General features: G+C 43.3%; 2 protein-coding genes across 2 annotated transcripts; both read left to right on the top strand.

The window, feature by feature from the left end:
- Positions 1-8,293: 8,293 nt before the first annotated feature.
- On the top strand, positions 8,294-9,244 carry LOC136653025 (olfactory receptor 14C36-like). Its single transcript, XM_066629950.1, has one exon. It carries the CDS (start codon positions 8,294-8,296, stop codon positions 9,242-9,244), a length of 951 nt encoding a protein of 316 aa, XP_066486047.1.
- Positions 9,245-15,710: 6,466 nt separating this feature from the next.
- On the top strand, positions 15,711-16,658 carry LOC136653026 (olfactory receptor 14I1-like). The gene has a single exon (XM_066629951.1). The coding sequence runs from the start codon at positions 15,711-15,713 to the stop codon at positions 16,656-16,658; it is 948 nt and encodes a 315-aa protein (XP_066486048.1).
- The last annotated feature ends 913 nt before the right edge of the window (positions 16,659-17,571 follow it).

The following is a 17,571-nucleotide window of genomic DNA, read 5'->3' on the forward strand; positions in this document are numbered from 1 at the left end:
TGTACAAATCGATGGTAAGGCCACACCTGGTGTATTGTGTCCAGTTCTGATTACCACATCTCAAAAAGGACATAGTGGAAATGGAAAAGGTGCAAAAGAGAGCGACTAAGATGATTACTGGGCTGGGGCACCCTCCTTATGAGGAAAGGCTATGGCATTTGGGCCTCTTCAACCTAGAAAAGAGACGCCTGAGGGGGGACATGATTGAGACATACAAAATTATGCACGGGAAGGATAGAGTGGACAGAGAGATGCTCTTTTCCCACTCACAAAACACCATAACCAGGGGACATCCACTAAAATTGAGTGTTGAGAGAGTTAGGATAGACAAAATTAAATATTTCTTTACTCAGCATGCAGTTGGACTGTGGAACTCCTTGCCACAGGATATGGTGATGGCATCTGGACTAGATGCCTTTAAAATCGGAGTGGACAAATTTCTGGAGGAAAAATCCATCATGGGTTACAAGCCATGATGTATATGCGCCACTTCTTGATTTTAGAGTTAGGCTACCTCAGAATGCCAGATGCAGGGGAGGTCACCAGAATGCAGCTCTCTTGTTCTTTTGTGTGCTCCCTGAGGCACCTGGTGGGCCACTGTAAGATACAGGAAGCTGGACTAGATGGGCCTATGGCCTGATCCAGCAGGGCTGTTCTTATGTTCTTATGTCACTTCCAGTTTTGGGAAAAAAAAACCAGAAGTGACACTTTTGGGCCTAAACAGCCATTATGAGGCCCACAGAAGCTATGGGCTAATGCATGCTGCTTCAAAGGTTTCAGAAGACCTTCTAGAGGTGAGGGGAGCAAACCCTCTGGAAGCAATGGTGTGGGAGGGCGTGCATCTGTGGTTAATTGAAGCTGCAGATATGGGAGGCCTGCCTGTAGTCATGTCCTCATTCCAAACCAGTTGTCCAGTTAGGAACAAAGAAAAAGATGGTTGTCCTATAGTATAATACCTGCTTAAATTATCACACTATAGTATTCTGCCTCATTGTCATGCCGTTATATGGTCTGTGTATTTCATACTAAATCTTGGGTGAAAATTGTTTCTTCTTCTTCTTCTTCTTCTTCTTCTTCTTCTTCTTCTCTCTCTCTCTCTCTCTCTCTCTCTCTCTCTCTCTCTCTCTCACTCACTCACTCACTCACACACACACACACACACACACACACACACACATTTTGAGGGGTGGGACGGGGTGAAACTGGGCAGGTAGGGGTAGGAACAGGGTGGAACCAGGGCAGGTAGGGAAAGGAATCGGGATGGGGTGGATTCAGCAGCAAAGGCACACATCAGAGCCTACCCCATTCTCCAGCAGCCTCCCCACCCCTTCCTTCTCTTTGGACTTGCACTAGCTACAGAGCTGATGCAGGTCCGAGAAGACCAATTGCAGAGCAGGAGGCTTACAGAAGGGAAAATATTTCAATTCTCTTCCAAAGCCTCCTGATCTTCCCTTCTGCTGGATACAGCACACTCATTTTGATGTGGCTGCATCAGCAGGGGGAAGAATAGGACTAGAATTGAAATCATGTGTGGGGTGTGATCTGAACAAATGCAATACAGGTATTGCATGCTATGTAAAAAACAGAGAAGGGTGGTGAACAAACAAACAAACAAACAAACGAATAAACAAACAAATAATGTTTAGCATGCATTTAAATGTTGATGTCCCACTACCCAAAACCATTTACAACAGTGGAACAGAGACACACTGTATTAAATGGCTTTGTGGCACAATGTGTAGCACCATAGAATTGGGTTGTAAGAGCCTAAGAAGAGCTCTGATTCTGGGTTATGTAGTCCAGAATCTCAAAGTGGCCAACCAGATGTCTCTGGACACCCACAAATAGGAGATGAAGGCAAACAGTCCTCTTGCACAGTTCTCTCCTGGTAACTGGTATTCAAAAGCACAGAAGAGCAGTAGTAGAGCATGTGCTTTGATCACAGAGGGCTGGGAATGACCCCTGCTTGAAATCATGGAGAGCTACTGCCAGTCAGTATAGATTACACTGACAGGCTATACTGACCTATATGTGCTGAGGACCTGAGTCCATATAAGGCAGTTGTGCTGATTAACACAAACATGCAGAACTTGTATCCTTCCACCAATTGCATGTTGGACAGAAACAACTTGCTTACAATACAATACAAATATGGCTGAAATCCAGAGAAGTTAATAAAGTACAATCAATTAGCCGAGGAAGCTATTGATTGAAATGGGATTTAGGCATAGCTACCTTTCTCTGGATTGAATATATGGCATGTGTGCAGTAGCATAACTGCCTCATCTGCTCCTGGCATCAACCCACTACACAGATGTGGAAGTAATTGGTGATGTGATGACATCACCATGTCACCAAACATTACTTCTGGGTAAGCAGCTGCTGGGACTATCCGCTTTTTCACTGCATTCCAAGAACAGAGTGCAGCAAAAAGGTAGCCCTCAGGCTGTTTCTCCAAATGTTATCCATTTCTTGCCAGTCCACATTCCTTTTTCCCTAGTCAGTGGCTTCTGGTCCCCCATCCAGGGTGAGACCCAAGCTGTTCCTGCTTAGCTTTTACAGGCAAGGCAATGGCTCAACCTCCAGACCACACTTCCTGCCCAATTAAAAAAAAGAAGCGGCTGAAAACCAATTGTACCTCACTTGTTAGTACTATATCTTCATTTTCCTATGTATTTCAATCACTGCTTTGAAATAGTAGGATGACATTATGCACATATCCCAAAACTATAAACAATATTTCATTTTGCAGTTCCTTTCTTCAAGCAACAAAAGATCTTTTCCCCACTGACTTTCTTCACTGCACTTAGTCGCCAGGTAACCAGTCCCCTAAGTGGTCCCTAACCAAGATTTGCGAGAGGTCATTAGAATCAACATTTTAAAAGGATACATGTTAGAGTCAAGATATTGTGTCCTGCTTAGGTTGTTTGAAATCACCAACAAGTGCACAAAACTTTATTTGGGTTGATGTAGTACCAGAATTAATAGAAGACAACCTTTAAGAAGCTGAACATTTAAAATCCAAACTTTTGTATTTGTACGTTGATAGGCCAACACAGAAATCTACAACCTAATGGGTCATCACCAGAAAAGCAGCCAAAGCAGGACAAACTAATCTATAGAAATATGTGGGGTAAGATAATCTAACCTATCATTTTGTCTCATCATCTCAATAGAAGACCACCATTTCTTTAACTGATTAGTAGTTTTATTGTTGTATATATTCTCCACTTCTGATTTTGATACTTCTCTTTCTTGAGCAGCTCTTTCTACCATCATTGAACTACTTAATACAGAATAGAAAAAAGATGTGCAAAAATGGGCATTGTACTATAGTGTTATAATGGGCATTATACTATACTGTTATAGAATATCAAATGCGGGGGAGTGGCAGCAAGATGCAAGTATCTTGTGGTCTTGTGTGCTCCCAGAAGCATCTGCTGGGCTGCAGTGAGATACAGGAGGCTGGACTAGATAGGCCTTGGGCCTGATCCAGCAGGGTTCTTATGTTCTTACTGTTCACCAGCTGATAGCCATAACCAAGGATTGTGCTGCAAGGTAGTGAACATTCCAAGCCCCATAACCTAGTGCTTAATGAGAGATCTCATAAAGTGGTTCACACTTTACTGAATATATTTGGTTTCATTAAACATCAAACCGTGTTTCTGATTTTGAATCTTCCCATACAACATTCAGCACACACAGGAAGTTTCCCTTTGAAGTGAAACATGTGACAAATCTCCAGGAAAGTAAAAATGTTTTGAGAAATCTAGTTAAATACTTACAAAGTACTTTCTGCTTGCCTGTTGTTTGGGCAGATGTTGTCTCTGAATTTTCTGAGTAGAGATCAATGTTCATGGAGCATTATCCAATTTCCTAGAATTTTGATGGATATTTTAGGGGAGAACTGAGTTTCTTTTATTACTACCTGTCTCCTACAGTGCTCCCCCCTCCTTACAGTGCTCTGTAAGAGAAAATTGCTTCATCTCTCGATTATTAGCCCCTGCACTTCTGATTTTGACTTTTCAGGTATCTGTGCCAATACATAGTAGACAACTATTTCCATTATGAATGACTCAAAGTAAGACATCTTATCTTGTACAGTAACATATACATTGTTGATGTTCTCACTAAAAAATATGTAACCTTCAATCAAGGTCTGTTTCAGAGAATTGAAAGACAGCAAATGTAACGATATTTAAAGTAGGATAAGGGGGGAGCCAAGAAATTACAGGCTGGTCAGCTTTTGAAAATCAGTTGCAGGGGAGCACTTATGACAGAGAAGGATACTTTCTGATAGATTTCTGGGTTTTTCAGATGAAGCTGGTGGGAGGATGCTGTACTAGTTTGACCTTTAGTGTGATCCAGCAGGGCTTTTCCTATGTCCTTATGTTCTCTCCATCTAACAGGGAATAAAATGCCCAACCAAAGCACTGAAACTATTTTCATTCTTCTGGGATTCTCTGGTGTTCGGGAGCTGCAGATCTTGCACTTCATGGTGTTCCTTCTGGTTTATTTGGCAACCATCATGGGAAATCTTCTCATAATCCTGCTTGTAGCCTTCAATCGCCAACTTCACACTCCTATGTATTTTTTCTTGGTGAATCTATCTATCGCAGACATTGGCAACATCTCAGTCAACATCCCCAAAGCCACGAGCAATTCCCTCATGAATACCAGACTCATCTTCTATCCAGAATGCGTCTCCCAAGTCTTCTTTCTCATTTTCTTTGCAGTGACTGTTCTTTTCCTCCTCACAGTCATGGCTTATGATCGGTACGTTGCCATATGCAATCCACTCCAATATAACACAGTGATGAACATGGGAGTCTGCATCCAAATGGCAGCCAGCGCATGGGCTACTGGTTTCTTCAATGCTATGTTGCATTCTGCGGGCACCTTTTCAATGACCTTCTGCTCCAATGCGATTAACCAGTTTTTCTGTGAAATACCACAACTGCTCAGACTCTCTTGCAATGACAGCTATATGGCAGAAATGGGAGTCAATGCATTTGGTGCTTGTCAAGGTTCTGGTTGCTTTGTCTTTATCATCTACTCTTATGTACAGATCTTCAACAATGTGCTGAGGATCTCTTCTGTGCAGGGAAGAAAGAAAGCTCTGTCTACTTGCTTGCCCCACCTCATTGTTGTCTCCTTGTTCATCTGCACAGGAACTCTTGCATATGTGTGCCCAACCCGCAATGCCCCCAAAGACCTGGTTATGCTGATTGCCGTCCTATATTCCATGTTGCCCCCCATGATGAATCCAGTGATCTATAGCATGAGAAACCAAGATATTAGATCTGTGCTGTCCAAACTTCTGGGATCAAAATTACATCTCAAACATCATATAAATTATATTTGTGTAATCAATGGAATGTATCACTCATCCTGTTTGAACAACACAGCCTCCAGCAGAGGGCTCACTCCAGGAGCTTAACTGTAGGTTAAGTCCTACCTGGGACTTAAAAAAAAAGGTAAAAAAAAAAAAAAGCCTGCCTGGGACTGAACTTTGAGGAGTTTTGCAGCCTCAACTGGCCCCCCTTTCGGCAACTGGCAACCAACCTTTATATTTTGCAGCCATGGAGCACCTTCCTACCTAAAAAAAAAAAAAAAATTATTCCTCACAGGGATTTGAACCTCTAGCCTCTGGCTACACAGACCAGCACTTTAACCATTGAGCCATAAGAGCTCTTAGGCTCAAAGTGTCTGGAACTAATACTTAAGGCACTGATGGCCACCAGCTGGGCTCAAGACCTTATATATTAGTTCTGAACACTTTAACTATAGGCTTTCCTATAGCCCAATGGAAAGAGTTTCCTATAGCCCAATGGAGCACCTCCCCACTTAAAAAAAATGGGACGTTTCACTCCAGCTGTGGCAGGAGTGCTTTTGCTATCAGGTAGCTCACAAGGGGTGGATGTGTGTGTGTGCATGTGCATGTTCATGTGTGTAAAAAATGCTTTAAAAATAAATAAATAAATAAATAAATAAATAAATAAATAAATAAATAAATAAATAAATAAATAAATAAAAGAAGTTGTGAGTTCCTGCACTTTTTTTTTTTTAACTAAAAAAGCACTGGAAAAAGTAAATAGGGTTGTGCAGGTGATATGCAATGATAACATAGAAGATTCCCTGTCATTGCTGTAAAATGTATTGTTAGGAATACAGAAAATGTTAGGTCTGTAGCTCTTGGTTCTCTGACTTTTCCAAGAGCACAAACATGAATATAGAGTTCATGTGAAGCATTTTGTTCTTGATACTCAGCTATGTGCTACCTGTAGAAGGAAGAGATAATGATAAATTGAGATCCTGTAACAAGTTGACAATGACTTTCATGACTCTGCTCATTCCATGACTCTGCTCTTTATCTTAGGCCCCCCAGGCTGGCTCAAGTCCCCTGTGCCAGACTCCAGGTGTTGCAAAAGAGCTGTAAGGCACTTCTGTACCACTGGGTGAGTAAGGAGGCCGGTGCAGGGATCTGGGGAGGGTAGGGAGAGGCACTGCAGGGGCAGGGGGTGGGTGGGAGGCAAGCGGGTAAGTGGGAGGCAAGCGGGTGGGTGGGAGGAAGCGGGAGGAAAAGGGCCCAGGTGGGGGGTGGAGCCAGGATCTGGCACTTAGGCTGGATCCTAATCCCTTTCCCAGGCAGCCTGGCCTAGTGCTGTCCTGCTCAGATCTGCGCCACCTCTTTAGGAGTCGCAGATCCAAGTAGCCCCATTTGGGCTGCTGCCATGTTACCCGGGAGATGGGGAGTTGATTCTCCTTGCCCTCGGTTGCACCACTGCCAGTCCCAACAGTGCTGGATACAGTGTGTTCCAGTGCAGAAAAGGATTGGGCTACCTGTTGATTCAAAAGGGGAATAGAAGCAGTGTTGCAAACCTGGAATGTATATTGCAGCACCTTTTGTTTAGATCAACAGGAATCGTATCTTGGGAGAGAATGTCCCAAGACATGAGAGTAGACATCAATAAAGCACCTCCTCCCATGTAAGGGAGTGCTTTCTGTAGACATCAGTTGCACATGGATCTGCAGTTTCAAAATGGAGAATGTACATTGATGCTCAGCTGTGCAGAATGACCTGATGCAGCTCAAGGAAAATGTATCTACCATTTGAGGGGCATTCTGTAACTGTGCAGCAGACAGATATTCCATTGTAGACTGTGACCTGCCTTGACACATCAGTTGTTTGGGAAAGAAATATGTGCAAATACTTAAATCAGGGGTGCTCACACTTTTTTGGCTTGAGAGCTACTTTGAAACCCAGCAAGGCCTGGAGATCTACCCAAGTTTTTTTACAATGTCCGCGCCATCATAACATATAACATTTATGTGTAAAATGTATGTTGGTGTACCTTGCATAGCCGCATGAGCCAATATTGCACAACACAACATAATTAACTATAAACATTTTTTGTAATTACTTGAGTTTACTTTGATGACTTGCACTGAAGTGAATCAGCCAAGGATGCATAGTCCGGACAGTAGCTGCTGCCAGCCTCAAGCACACTTCCAAATGTTCATCAGTCATGGTGGACCGGTACTTGGACTTAATGATCTTCGTGTAGGAAAAGGCTGACTCACATAAATAAGTGGAGCCCTTCCTGCCTCAGGTGCTCTTACATCCCTGAGGGCCCTATGGCCTTCAAGTGGCTGCAGCTGTGCAGCACACTCTGCTAGATGCCCAGGCCTTACCCTTAAAGGGGCCACTGCTGACACTACATCTACCTCCTCACCAGATCTTCCTGGATTCCAATACAAGTGGGGGGGGGAGCAAATCTCCATACATACCAGTGCAAAAACAGGGGAAAGGTGTGGGGGAGGGAAGATCTCTATATAGACATCACAGCAAGACCAGTGCAAAACCGCTTGCACACAGAACCAACAGATGGAAGTTGGGGGGGGCAGATCTCCATACATATCAGTGCAAAAACAGGGGAAAGGTAAGTCAGCCCCAGTAGAGTCAACGGGGCTCACTCCCAGGGATGCGTGGACAGGAGAGAAGCCTGCCAGCAGCTCCTCTCCAGGTCTACTCATGAGTCAGCCCCAGTAGAGTCAACGGGGCTCACTCCCAGGGATGCATGGATGGGAGAGAAGCCTGTGATCAACTCATTTTGCCTCGAGATTGAACGGTAGATCGCGATCAACGTATTGAGCACCCCTGACTTAAATATTTAAATATTTCCCATGATGGGGATTTTTAATCAAAGAGAAAATGGAAGTAAAAAGAAACCGTGAAGTTCAGTAGGAAAGGAATACCGGAGATTCAACCACCTCTACTTTAAGGAGAGAGATGTACAATCTCAGCTTGAAGCTTGATTTTTTGCTACTTGAATTCTCAGAGGTCCAAGAACTACAGATCTTGCATTTCGTTGTGTTTCTAGCATTGTATCTGATAACTATAACTGGGAATTTTCTCATCATTGCTGCGGTAGCTTTTGACCATCACCTGCACACCCCCATGTATTTCTTCCTGATAAACTTAGCCCTGATGGACCTGGGCACCATTTCTGTCACAATACCCAAATCCATGGCAAATTCCATAATGAACAGCAGGTCCATCTTTTATTTGGGGTGTGTGGCTCAAGTCTTCTTCTATTTGTTCTTTGCAGTATCTGACTTTGTCCTCCTCACAATAATGGCACATGATAGGTATGTTGCCACCTGCAATCCACTTCGGTACGAGACCATTATGAACAGAAAAGCCTGCATTCAGATGGCTGTCAGTGCCTGGATCACTGGTCTTCTGTATGCTGCAATACACACAAGCAGCATATTTTCCACCCCTTTCTGTTCTAATGTCATCAGTCAATTCTTTTGTGAACTGCCTGCATTACTAAAGATCACCTGTTCAGAACTCTATCTAGTTGAAGCTGTGCTTCTTGATCTTGCCTTAAGCCTCTCGGCAGGTTGCTTCATTTTCCTCGTCGTAACCTATGTGCACATCTTTATTACAGTGCTGAGAAACCCTTCGGTGCAGGCAAAGCAAAAAGCCTTCTCCACTTGCCTGCCCCACCTCATTGTTGTCTCTGTGTTTGTGTTCACTGGATGCTTTGCCTATATGAGACTTCCCACTAGTGCTTCATCTACCTGGGATCTGGTCTTCACCACTTTGTATGCTATAATTCCTTCTCTGATGAATCCAGTGATATATAGCATGAGAAATAAGCAGCTCCAGGTGGCCCTGTGGAAGCTGTTGCATGTTTGGTGCTCTTTGAAGAGCATCCCTCAAATTGCTCTGTGATGGTCAGGTTGATGCGTTTTGACCATGTAAATAGATAATGCTTACCCCCGTGCATTTGGGTATTGTAAAATACAACTGATATCAAGCACGCTGCCCTTTTTAATTCTCTAGCTGCCTTGCCAATATGTTTTGCTTTAGACAAGACCTTGGTCCAGTTCCTTTAATTTGTAATGGAATAAATTGATACCATCAGAATGTATTCTGACCTGGGCTGATCTCAGCCCCTTCACACAGACACACTCCTGTGGATTGCTGTGCAGTGGCAGCCCTAATTCTCTGTTGCTAAATTTCAGTGTGAATTTGCTGGTCAATTGTGCATGATCAAATTCTACCTGGTTTGAATATACAACTTGAACTATGCTTTGGGTCAGTGATTACCTTATTGATCGCAATCAAATAGTGATTCCAACATGAACCAAGGATTAGGGGGAAAAAGGATCAGTAAAATTCTCTCAGGGGGAAGACAGAGGTTTTTCCTTTCCATCCAGTGGCAGGGCGGGCAAAAGCTGCAGGCAGCGCAGCTGCAGGCCCCATTGGGCAGCACCACCATGCTGCACCGCCTCCACCTGTCCTCTGGAGCTGTTCCAAGGGCAGGCAGAGCCCTGTGCTGTGGCTCCTTGGTCCTCCAAAAGCCTTCTGCAGCCTCCAGAGCATCTTTAACAGTTCTTCCGGTTTCCGTCAGGCTTTCAGAGTACTGAAGAAAGTTGTGTGAGGCTCCATAACAGGTAAGCATCGGCAATTGCAACTTTCTGTTTTAAGTACAGTATCTCCCAGGCCACACTTTTCTACTGCAGGATGACACTCTGAGTGGCACTATACATTTTGGGCAGCATTCTAGGAACAAAAGTCTCCATTAGTAGCCATCTTTCTTTCTTTCTTTCTTTCTTTCTTTCTTTCTTTCTTTCTTTCTTTCTTTCTTTCTTTCTTTCTTTCTTTCTTTCTTTCTTTCTTTCTTTCTTTCTTTCTTTCTTTCTCAGAAGCCCCCTCTGCATGCTGCTTGGACAGTTTTGACAGTCTCAGACCAGTGAAGTAAGGAGATTTAAACCCCCTATCCCCTCCAAAACCAATGGATTCCCCCTCCTGGATGCAGCACACCCTTTTTTTGGTGTGGCTGGACCTGAAGGGGAAGGATGAGACTGGGTTGTAAGATGAGTCATGCTGCCACTACAGAACATAGGAGTCAGAGGCAAAGAAATGTGAAAGGAATTGAATTCTTTCAACCCTGTCTTTGCCACCGAATTATCCAACTACAATTTCAGACTTTTGAACATTAAAGCCAGCTCTGGATTGATGGTTTCAGTCCAGATGTTACCAAAAGGGCTGTTTTGTTTAGGGGAATTACTATACTGCCCTTATTGGGACATTAGGATCGTAGGCTGGATAACAAGATGGTGTAATGCAGAGAAATTCCCTTTTGCTTAAAGAGGAGATTGAGAGAAAGATAACTATCAATAAAAGATTATGGTTTATTGCAAAAGGTGACTCAAGTCCAAGTCGCAAAAACACATGTTTTTTGCTGACTTGTGTACACTCAAGTGACCTGCGCCAATGACTCCGGCACTGACTCAAGTCTCAGGCCACTGGCACGGAACTGAGTCCCCACACATGCAGACTCAAGTCTGTCTGTGTCTGGGTATGCTGGCTTACCTTTTTCACAGTGTGAAAGACCTCATGGGACTATCATTCAGACTGGGCAAGCAGCAGTTCCAGCCAGGAGGCAGGGAAGGACTAATGTTTTGGTTTTGCATCAAGCAGGAGGTGGGCGGGAAGGAGGTGCAAGCGAGTTGTCTTGTCCATTTCTGAAGGAACCAATGATCATTGGATGAAGGTTTTTTCCCCCCTGGATGACTGAGGGGAGAAGGCAGAGGGAGGCAGTTCCTAGCCATCCAGGAGAAATTCATGGCATGGCTCCAGCAGCTCATTAAATGTATGGCCAAAGTGGGGCTTCTTCTGAGTAGAGCTGCCAAGGATTGGGTCATCCTGTTAAGCCTCCCAGCTGCTGCATGTGACCCTCCTCCCTCTTGCCGCTACTGTTCCTGCTCTCATGCAGTCCATCCCACCCCTTCCCTCCTTGTTTTCAGATGGGATGGGGGCATCAGATGCACACGCAACACAAACACACCAGCAGCAGCTATATCTTTATGCACAGCTGACTTGTTTACAGAAAAGACTCAGAACTCGTCCCCAAATTGTTCTGGGTGACTTGGAAAGTTTGCCCATTGGGACTTATTTTCGAGTTGAGTTAAAGGGGGCGGAGACTCGTGACTCGACTCAAGTCAAGCCAGGTTAGATTTGCCCATCTCTGTTATCCTTTGACCTATTCCTTCTTCTCTGCCATAGGGAGCAGCAGCTGCAGCCATTAGCCCATCATACTGGAAAGGATTTCTTAACATGCCTCCCATTTTTTGTTGATTCTCATTAGGATGATACATGTATAGTCAGCACTTTCTAACAGGCAGTTTCTGATTCCACATCTCCATCCCATGGTTTGGAGACTTTCAACTCTTATCTGCTATTGGAGCAATTTCCTCATTTCATGAAGAACTTGTGTCACTTGTTCCGACATATGGGCCTGTGGTGTCACATCCGTCTCAGAAGGGGGGGATGAACCTGAGCACAAGACATACAGAGGTCTAGCTGTCACGATTATTGATTTTTTCATGTCCTCATATGCCATCTACTTGTGCCAATGCTCTCTTATAGTTTATTTGGAAAAGCGGGGGGAAATATCAGATCACAGGAGAAAAAAAATACTCAAGAACGTTTCTTTTCCCTGATCACCTGCCCTGGACTCCTGGGAGCAGGTCTCAAAAGACACCAAAGGAGACAGTAATAAAATTTCATTCATAGGCAAAACATTGTCTCTGATTAAGAAAGAGCTACACATATAGCACCCAGTTTCGAAGAAGGGAAAATGATTCAGGGAACGATATTGAACATAATGACCTAAAAGATTCTGGAGTAGGAGTGTTACCTACTATTGATAGACCGAGGCAACAGGTAAGGAAATATTTCTTCAATTTTTCCACATTTCAGCCATCTGTCAACCTAAACATCCATCTATCCATCCATCCATCTTTTTACTCTTCTGAATAGCATTTAGCATAACATCCTATTGCGATCACATTGCTGTGATACTGCTGATACAATATTCAGTTAAAAAACATATTCAGTTAAAAAAACTGAATAAAAAATATTCAGTTAAAAAAAAACACAACTGATTCCACATGACAGAAACTCCACATTACATGGGAAAACTTATGCAAAATGGAAACAGATGGGTTCACCTGACAGTATAGTTGCTCTTTTTACTGCTGCCCAATGGCTTCACATCAGATGTCCATTTGCCTCACTATTTTTTCTGTAGGAATAGAGGACTCCACCATTAGAATAGCTCCTCTCATATCTTGCTCATCCCAGTAAGAGCCCATGGGCAACATTTTTCTATCTTTATATAAATGATTGCATTATGATTGACGTTTAGATAAATGGCTGTGTAGATTTTCACTTTAGGTTGGTAGTATAGAGATAAATATTGACCCAATACTTCCCAGGATGAACAAATGAAGAAGGACAAATGAAGGTTCACCTTTAGCCATTTTTTTTAATTATTTAAACTGAATTCCTGTTGATTTGTAATTGGAGTAGAGGGCTGGATTAAGGCTTCCACCTTACTCCTTCCTGGCTGTTCACTGCTATTTCTGCTCTATTGTGGATGCCACGTCTTCTGATTCAGCACCCATCAATTTGGGAAAAGCTGTGTTCTGTGTTCTGTTTCAGCTTCATAGTAGAAACTGTGTTTCATTCTAACAGATCAAATGCATGTCACCTACTATAATCCAGTACAATGTACAACTTCACCTTTGATTTGTAGCATAGAGATAATTACACAGGCCAACACAGATTTTGCTTCCTTAAACATTACCCCAATTCCTGGGTATATCTGGGGTGCCAATTCCAAAAATGGCATCCGTTTTGCCCTATCACATCTAGTTTTGGAGATATATTATAGCCCATGGGTGTGAAACATAAGGCCCGGGGGCCGGATGCGGCCCCCGGAAGCTTTTTATCTGGCCCTCAGGCTCTCAGTTGCTGAGGTGTTATAGCTGAAATGGCAGCCCAAAGAAAATTGGGCTCTCCCAAATCTTGAAATATGATCAAGATTTGCGTACTTTCTCTTCTGTCATTTGCAGTTAATGAGTTATGAAATGCAGTTATGAAAACAGGGTCTAATTTCTGGCCATTAGCTTCTTAATGATGTCACTTAATGACATCACTACTGTATGGTTAAGACTTCTGAAATTTTGGTTTAGGATTTTATTTAACCCCACCTCTTCTGATCTAATGCAACAATTATTATCGGATCCAGTCCTGCCTATAGAGATCACTGATCTTCTAACTAAAATTAAGTCAATAGGGCTGGACACTGCAGAGTTAGGTATGATTGGTTGTGATGCAGCTTACAGAACTGTCAAAGGAAGAATTCTGGATATTGAACAGCAAGAGCTGTTTAGTGCCACCAGAACCACATGTTCTCCACTCCAACTTCATATTCTAGTCAGTTTTGGGAAACCGGCCTCCTTCTTGTACCACCTGGTGTGCCCACAGGCCCGGAGAGCTTTCACACTGGCAAGGTGTAACGCTTTTCCATCAGCCTTGTTAACAGGCAGGTTCAGCGGTATCCCCTACTTAGAGAGGAAATGCAAGTGTGGTAGGGATTGCGTTGAGACTTTAATGCATACCTTTTTTTACTGCCCGCTACATGTTGTGTCACGCAAGAAATTTCTAGGTCCATTGCTAGCTAGGATGCAGGGCTGGGAGGATTCAACCATGCTTCAGTCTCTCCTTTCCACTCCTGATCCTAAGACTCTGGATAATGTTGCTTCCTTTTTATCTGGGGTAATAGCCAGGCAGAGCCCTGGGACTCTGGGCAGTGACTGATGTTTATGCTTATGTTGTGTTGTGTTGTCCTTGTATATTCCTGTTCTGTTCTGTTCTTTCTCTGTGTTTTATGCCAATAAAGGTCTTACTGAACTGAACTGACATCACTTCTGGCCCTCATTTGGAGCCCTGAATGCTAACTTCAGCCCTCTGTATGAAATGAGTTTGACACCCCTGGTATAGCCTCTTTAGTGAATGGTTCAAGCAGCTTCCTCATGAGGAAGCCTACACCATGGCTTCCTCATGAGGAAGCTGCTTGAACCATTCACTAAAGAGGCTATACTATATCTCCAAAAGTAGACGTGGTAGTGCAAAACGGATGCCATTTTTGGAATCGGCACCCCAAATTCTTATCAAACCACCATAAAGTTTGGGAAAAACTTTTCTGACCCTCAATTTTCTATGCCTATGTTATTGGCATCTCTCCTTGGTGTCCCAAATTCAGAAGCGATTACTCACATTCACTTATGTTTTTAAAAAACTGAATTCCTGCTGATTTTGTGTTGGAAGAGAGGGCTTGGATTGAGAGGGGGGAAAAGAATTTCAGCACTGTAGTAAAAGCCATGTCCCCTTATGCGAGATCAAAGTGATATAATTTCCTAAGGCTGCTTCCTGCTCTGTGGCAGATCCACGCTGCAACTTGTGGCTATGTGGGTGTGTAGTTGCTATACAGGAGTTCTGGGTGGTGGCGGTAAATCTGCTGATTCACTTTACTTCATTGCTATGAGCTGCAACCAACTTGAGCTGATTTTCCGTCATCTAGAAACCATTCAGTTCATGTTGTCTCCAGGTATTTTGGATAAACCATGGTCAATCAGGGAGAAAATAAAGCAGTGATGTCACTAGAATCTGTGTCACCAGTAAGGGAGGTCAGCGCATCACCCCTACGATCGACCTCTTCCCATGCAGTGGGTGGGACAGCGCCCTGGGCGGTGGGCGTGATGATGTAACATCGCCCCACCACACTGGGTTTTGGGTATAAAATTTGATAGAATAGAGATATTTCCACATGGTTTGTTTCATTGCATTCTGCATGAAATTATACATCAATTGATATATAACATGATATTATTTGAAAATACCAAGATTGAAACATTTTTGGTGAGTAGTGTTGTCATACCCCCACACCCCTGTGCAAGTCACCCAATGCAGCCTGCAACCCCTATAACTCCTAGCAATGCCATTGAAATAATGAACAAACTGGCCTAACTTGGAAGCTTCACTGTGTTGTGCTTGTCTGTGCAGGAGTTCCCTTATCAACACTGATGCATTTCAGTGAATATCATTATCAATATCATTTTGTTTCATGACAACAGATTTGGTGAGGCCTCCAGTTATCATCGTCCATCTCCTCCCATGCAACAGAGATTTTCTGGTCAAGGGGACTGTACTGCTCATCATCTTGAAGATAGACTGGAGTGGTCTAAACACAACCACTCCTGCTTCAATTGACTGGAAAATCACCTTTAATAGAGCTCCTATCTTTACTTTCTCCCACATGTAATGTCCTGCTGGAGAAAAAAAAATGCCCAATCTTACCTCCACTTCAAATTTTCTACTCAAGGAATTCGCAGAGGTCCAGGAACTACAGATCTTGCACTTCTCTGCATTCCTCACTTTGTACTTGATAGCCACGGGTGGAAATGTTCTCATCATTACTTTAGTAATCCTTGATCATCGCCTGCACACCCCCATGTACTTCTTCCTGATGAACTTAGCCCTCATGGATGTTGGCTCCATTTCTGTCATTGTACCCAAATCTATGGCTAATTCACTCATGGATAGCAGAACCATTTCTTATTCTGGATGTGTTGCTCAGGTCTTCTTCTATGTGTTCTTTGCAGGATCCAACGTTGCCCTCCTGACAATAATGGCACATGACCACTATGTTGCCATCTGCAATCCACTACAGTATGAAACTATTATGAACAAAGGCGCTTGCGTTCAGATGGCAGCTAGCGCGTGGATTTTTGGTATTCTCTTTGGTTTAATGCACACTAGTGGTACCTTTGCAAATACCTTCTGCTCTAATGCTGTGGACCAATTCTTCTGTGAAATTCCAAAGTTGCTGAGACTCTCTTGTTCTGAATTGTACCTAATTGAAATTGGGTTTCTTGTGCTTGGTAATTGTACAGGCTTTGGATGCTTTATCTTTATCACTGCAACTTATGTGTCCATCTTCACTGCAGTGTACAGAATTCCTTCTGAACAAGGGCGTCAAAAAGCTCTCTCCACATGCCTCCCCCACCTCATTGTCATCTCTGTGTTTGTTTTCACTGGTGTGTTTGTGTATACAAGCCCTCCCAGTACTACTTCATCTGATCTGGATCTTGGTTTTGCTGTGATATATGCCATTTTTCCTCCTATGCTGAATCCATTCATCTATAGCATGAGGAACAAAGAGATTCATACTGCCCTGTGGAAGATATTTCATCGGAGGCATTCTAACAGGAGTTCCAGGCTTCTTCTGTGATTGTTGAGACTGAACTGTTCTTTACTGGAATCGTAGGGAATGTTCTAGAATTTATCTGTGGTTGAGAGTGATGGGCTGTGCTGGAGAAACCAGAGGTGTGTTTGGGAGGGAGGGGGTAGAGCTGGCAGCTACAACCTGAGCCCAGATCCTATCCTTGCTAACTTTCTCTGGTCTGGAATGCCCCTGCTCTGGCTCTCCTTGGACTTCACACCAGCAAAATGGCTGGTGTAGGTCCAATGAGACACATGGGCAATTGGGCAGCCTACCAAGCGGTAAGTGAAAAGGTATTTTACTTACATCCTGCAGGCTGTGCAATTGGCCTCCCCCACCATAGCATGCAGGGCAGCCACTGTTGGTGCAGCTGCATGCTATAATATGGCGGGGGATAGGATTGGGCAGCCTGTCAGTCAAAGACATTCATGGGTCTGAATAAGTCACAGTTTACATCCCCTTTCCATTTCCCTTTCCCCTTTTCCCTTTGTGCTTCTCTTGCATTTTGAATTTGGTCATTTACAGCATGATGAATGTTGGATGGAAGCTGCAAATTATTGTGAACTTTGAGTCAGTAAAGTTGCTGGATTACTTCTCTACCCATGGATACTGAATGCGTGTATTTTAATAATAGGATGTGGTGTCTGGGTACTTTTGTTCTTTAAAAAAAAAATATAAATTGTAAGCTGGCTGCATGATGCTAGGGCTTCTCATGATTTCATTTGCTCTGACTCCCTATCAAGGGACGAATAATTTAACACCCTACTAATAATATGGGCAGCCTGATCCATAGCTGTGTCCTATAGGCTGGTGGGGGGTAGGATTAGGCTGTAAAATATGTTCTTGGTTGATTTTTATTTATTTTATTTATTTCTGTATTTATATACTGCCTCTCCTCCTCCTAAGAATACTCTGTGGATAT

This window comes from Tiliqua scincoides, chromosome 5 (genome assembly GCF_035046505.1).
Source record: "Tiliqua scincoides isolate rTilSci1 chromosome 5, rTilSci1.hap2, whole genome shotgun sequence".
NCBI lineage: Eukaryota > Metazoa > Chordata > Lepidosauria > Squamata > Scincidae > Tiliqua > Tiliqua scincoides.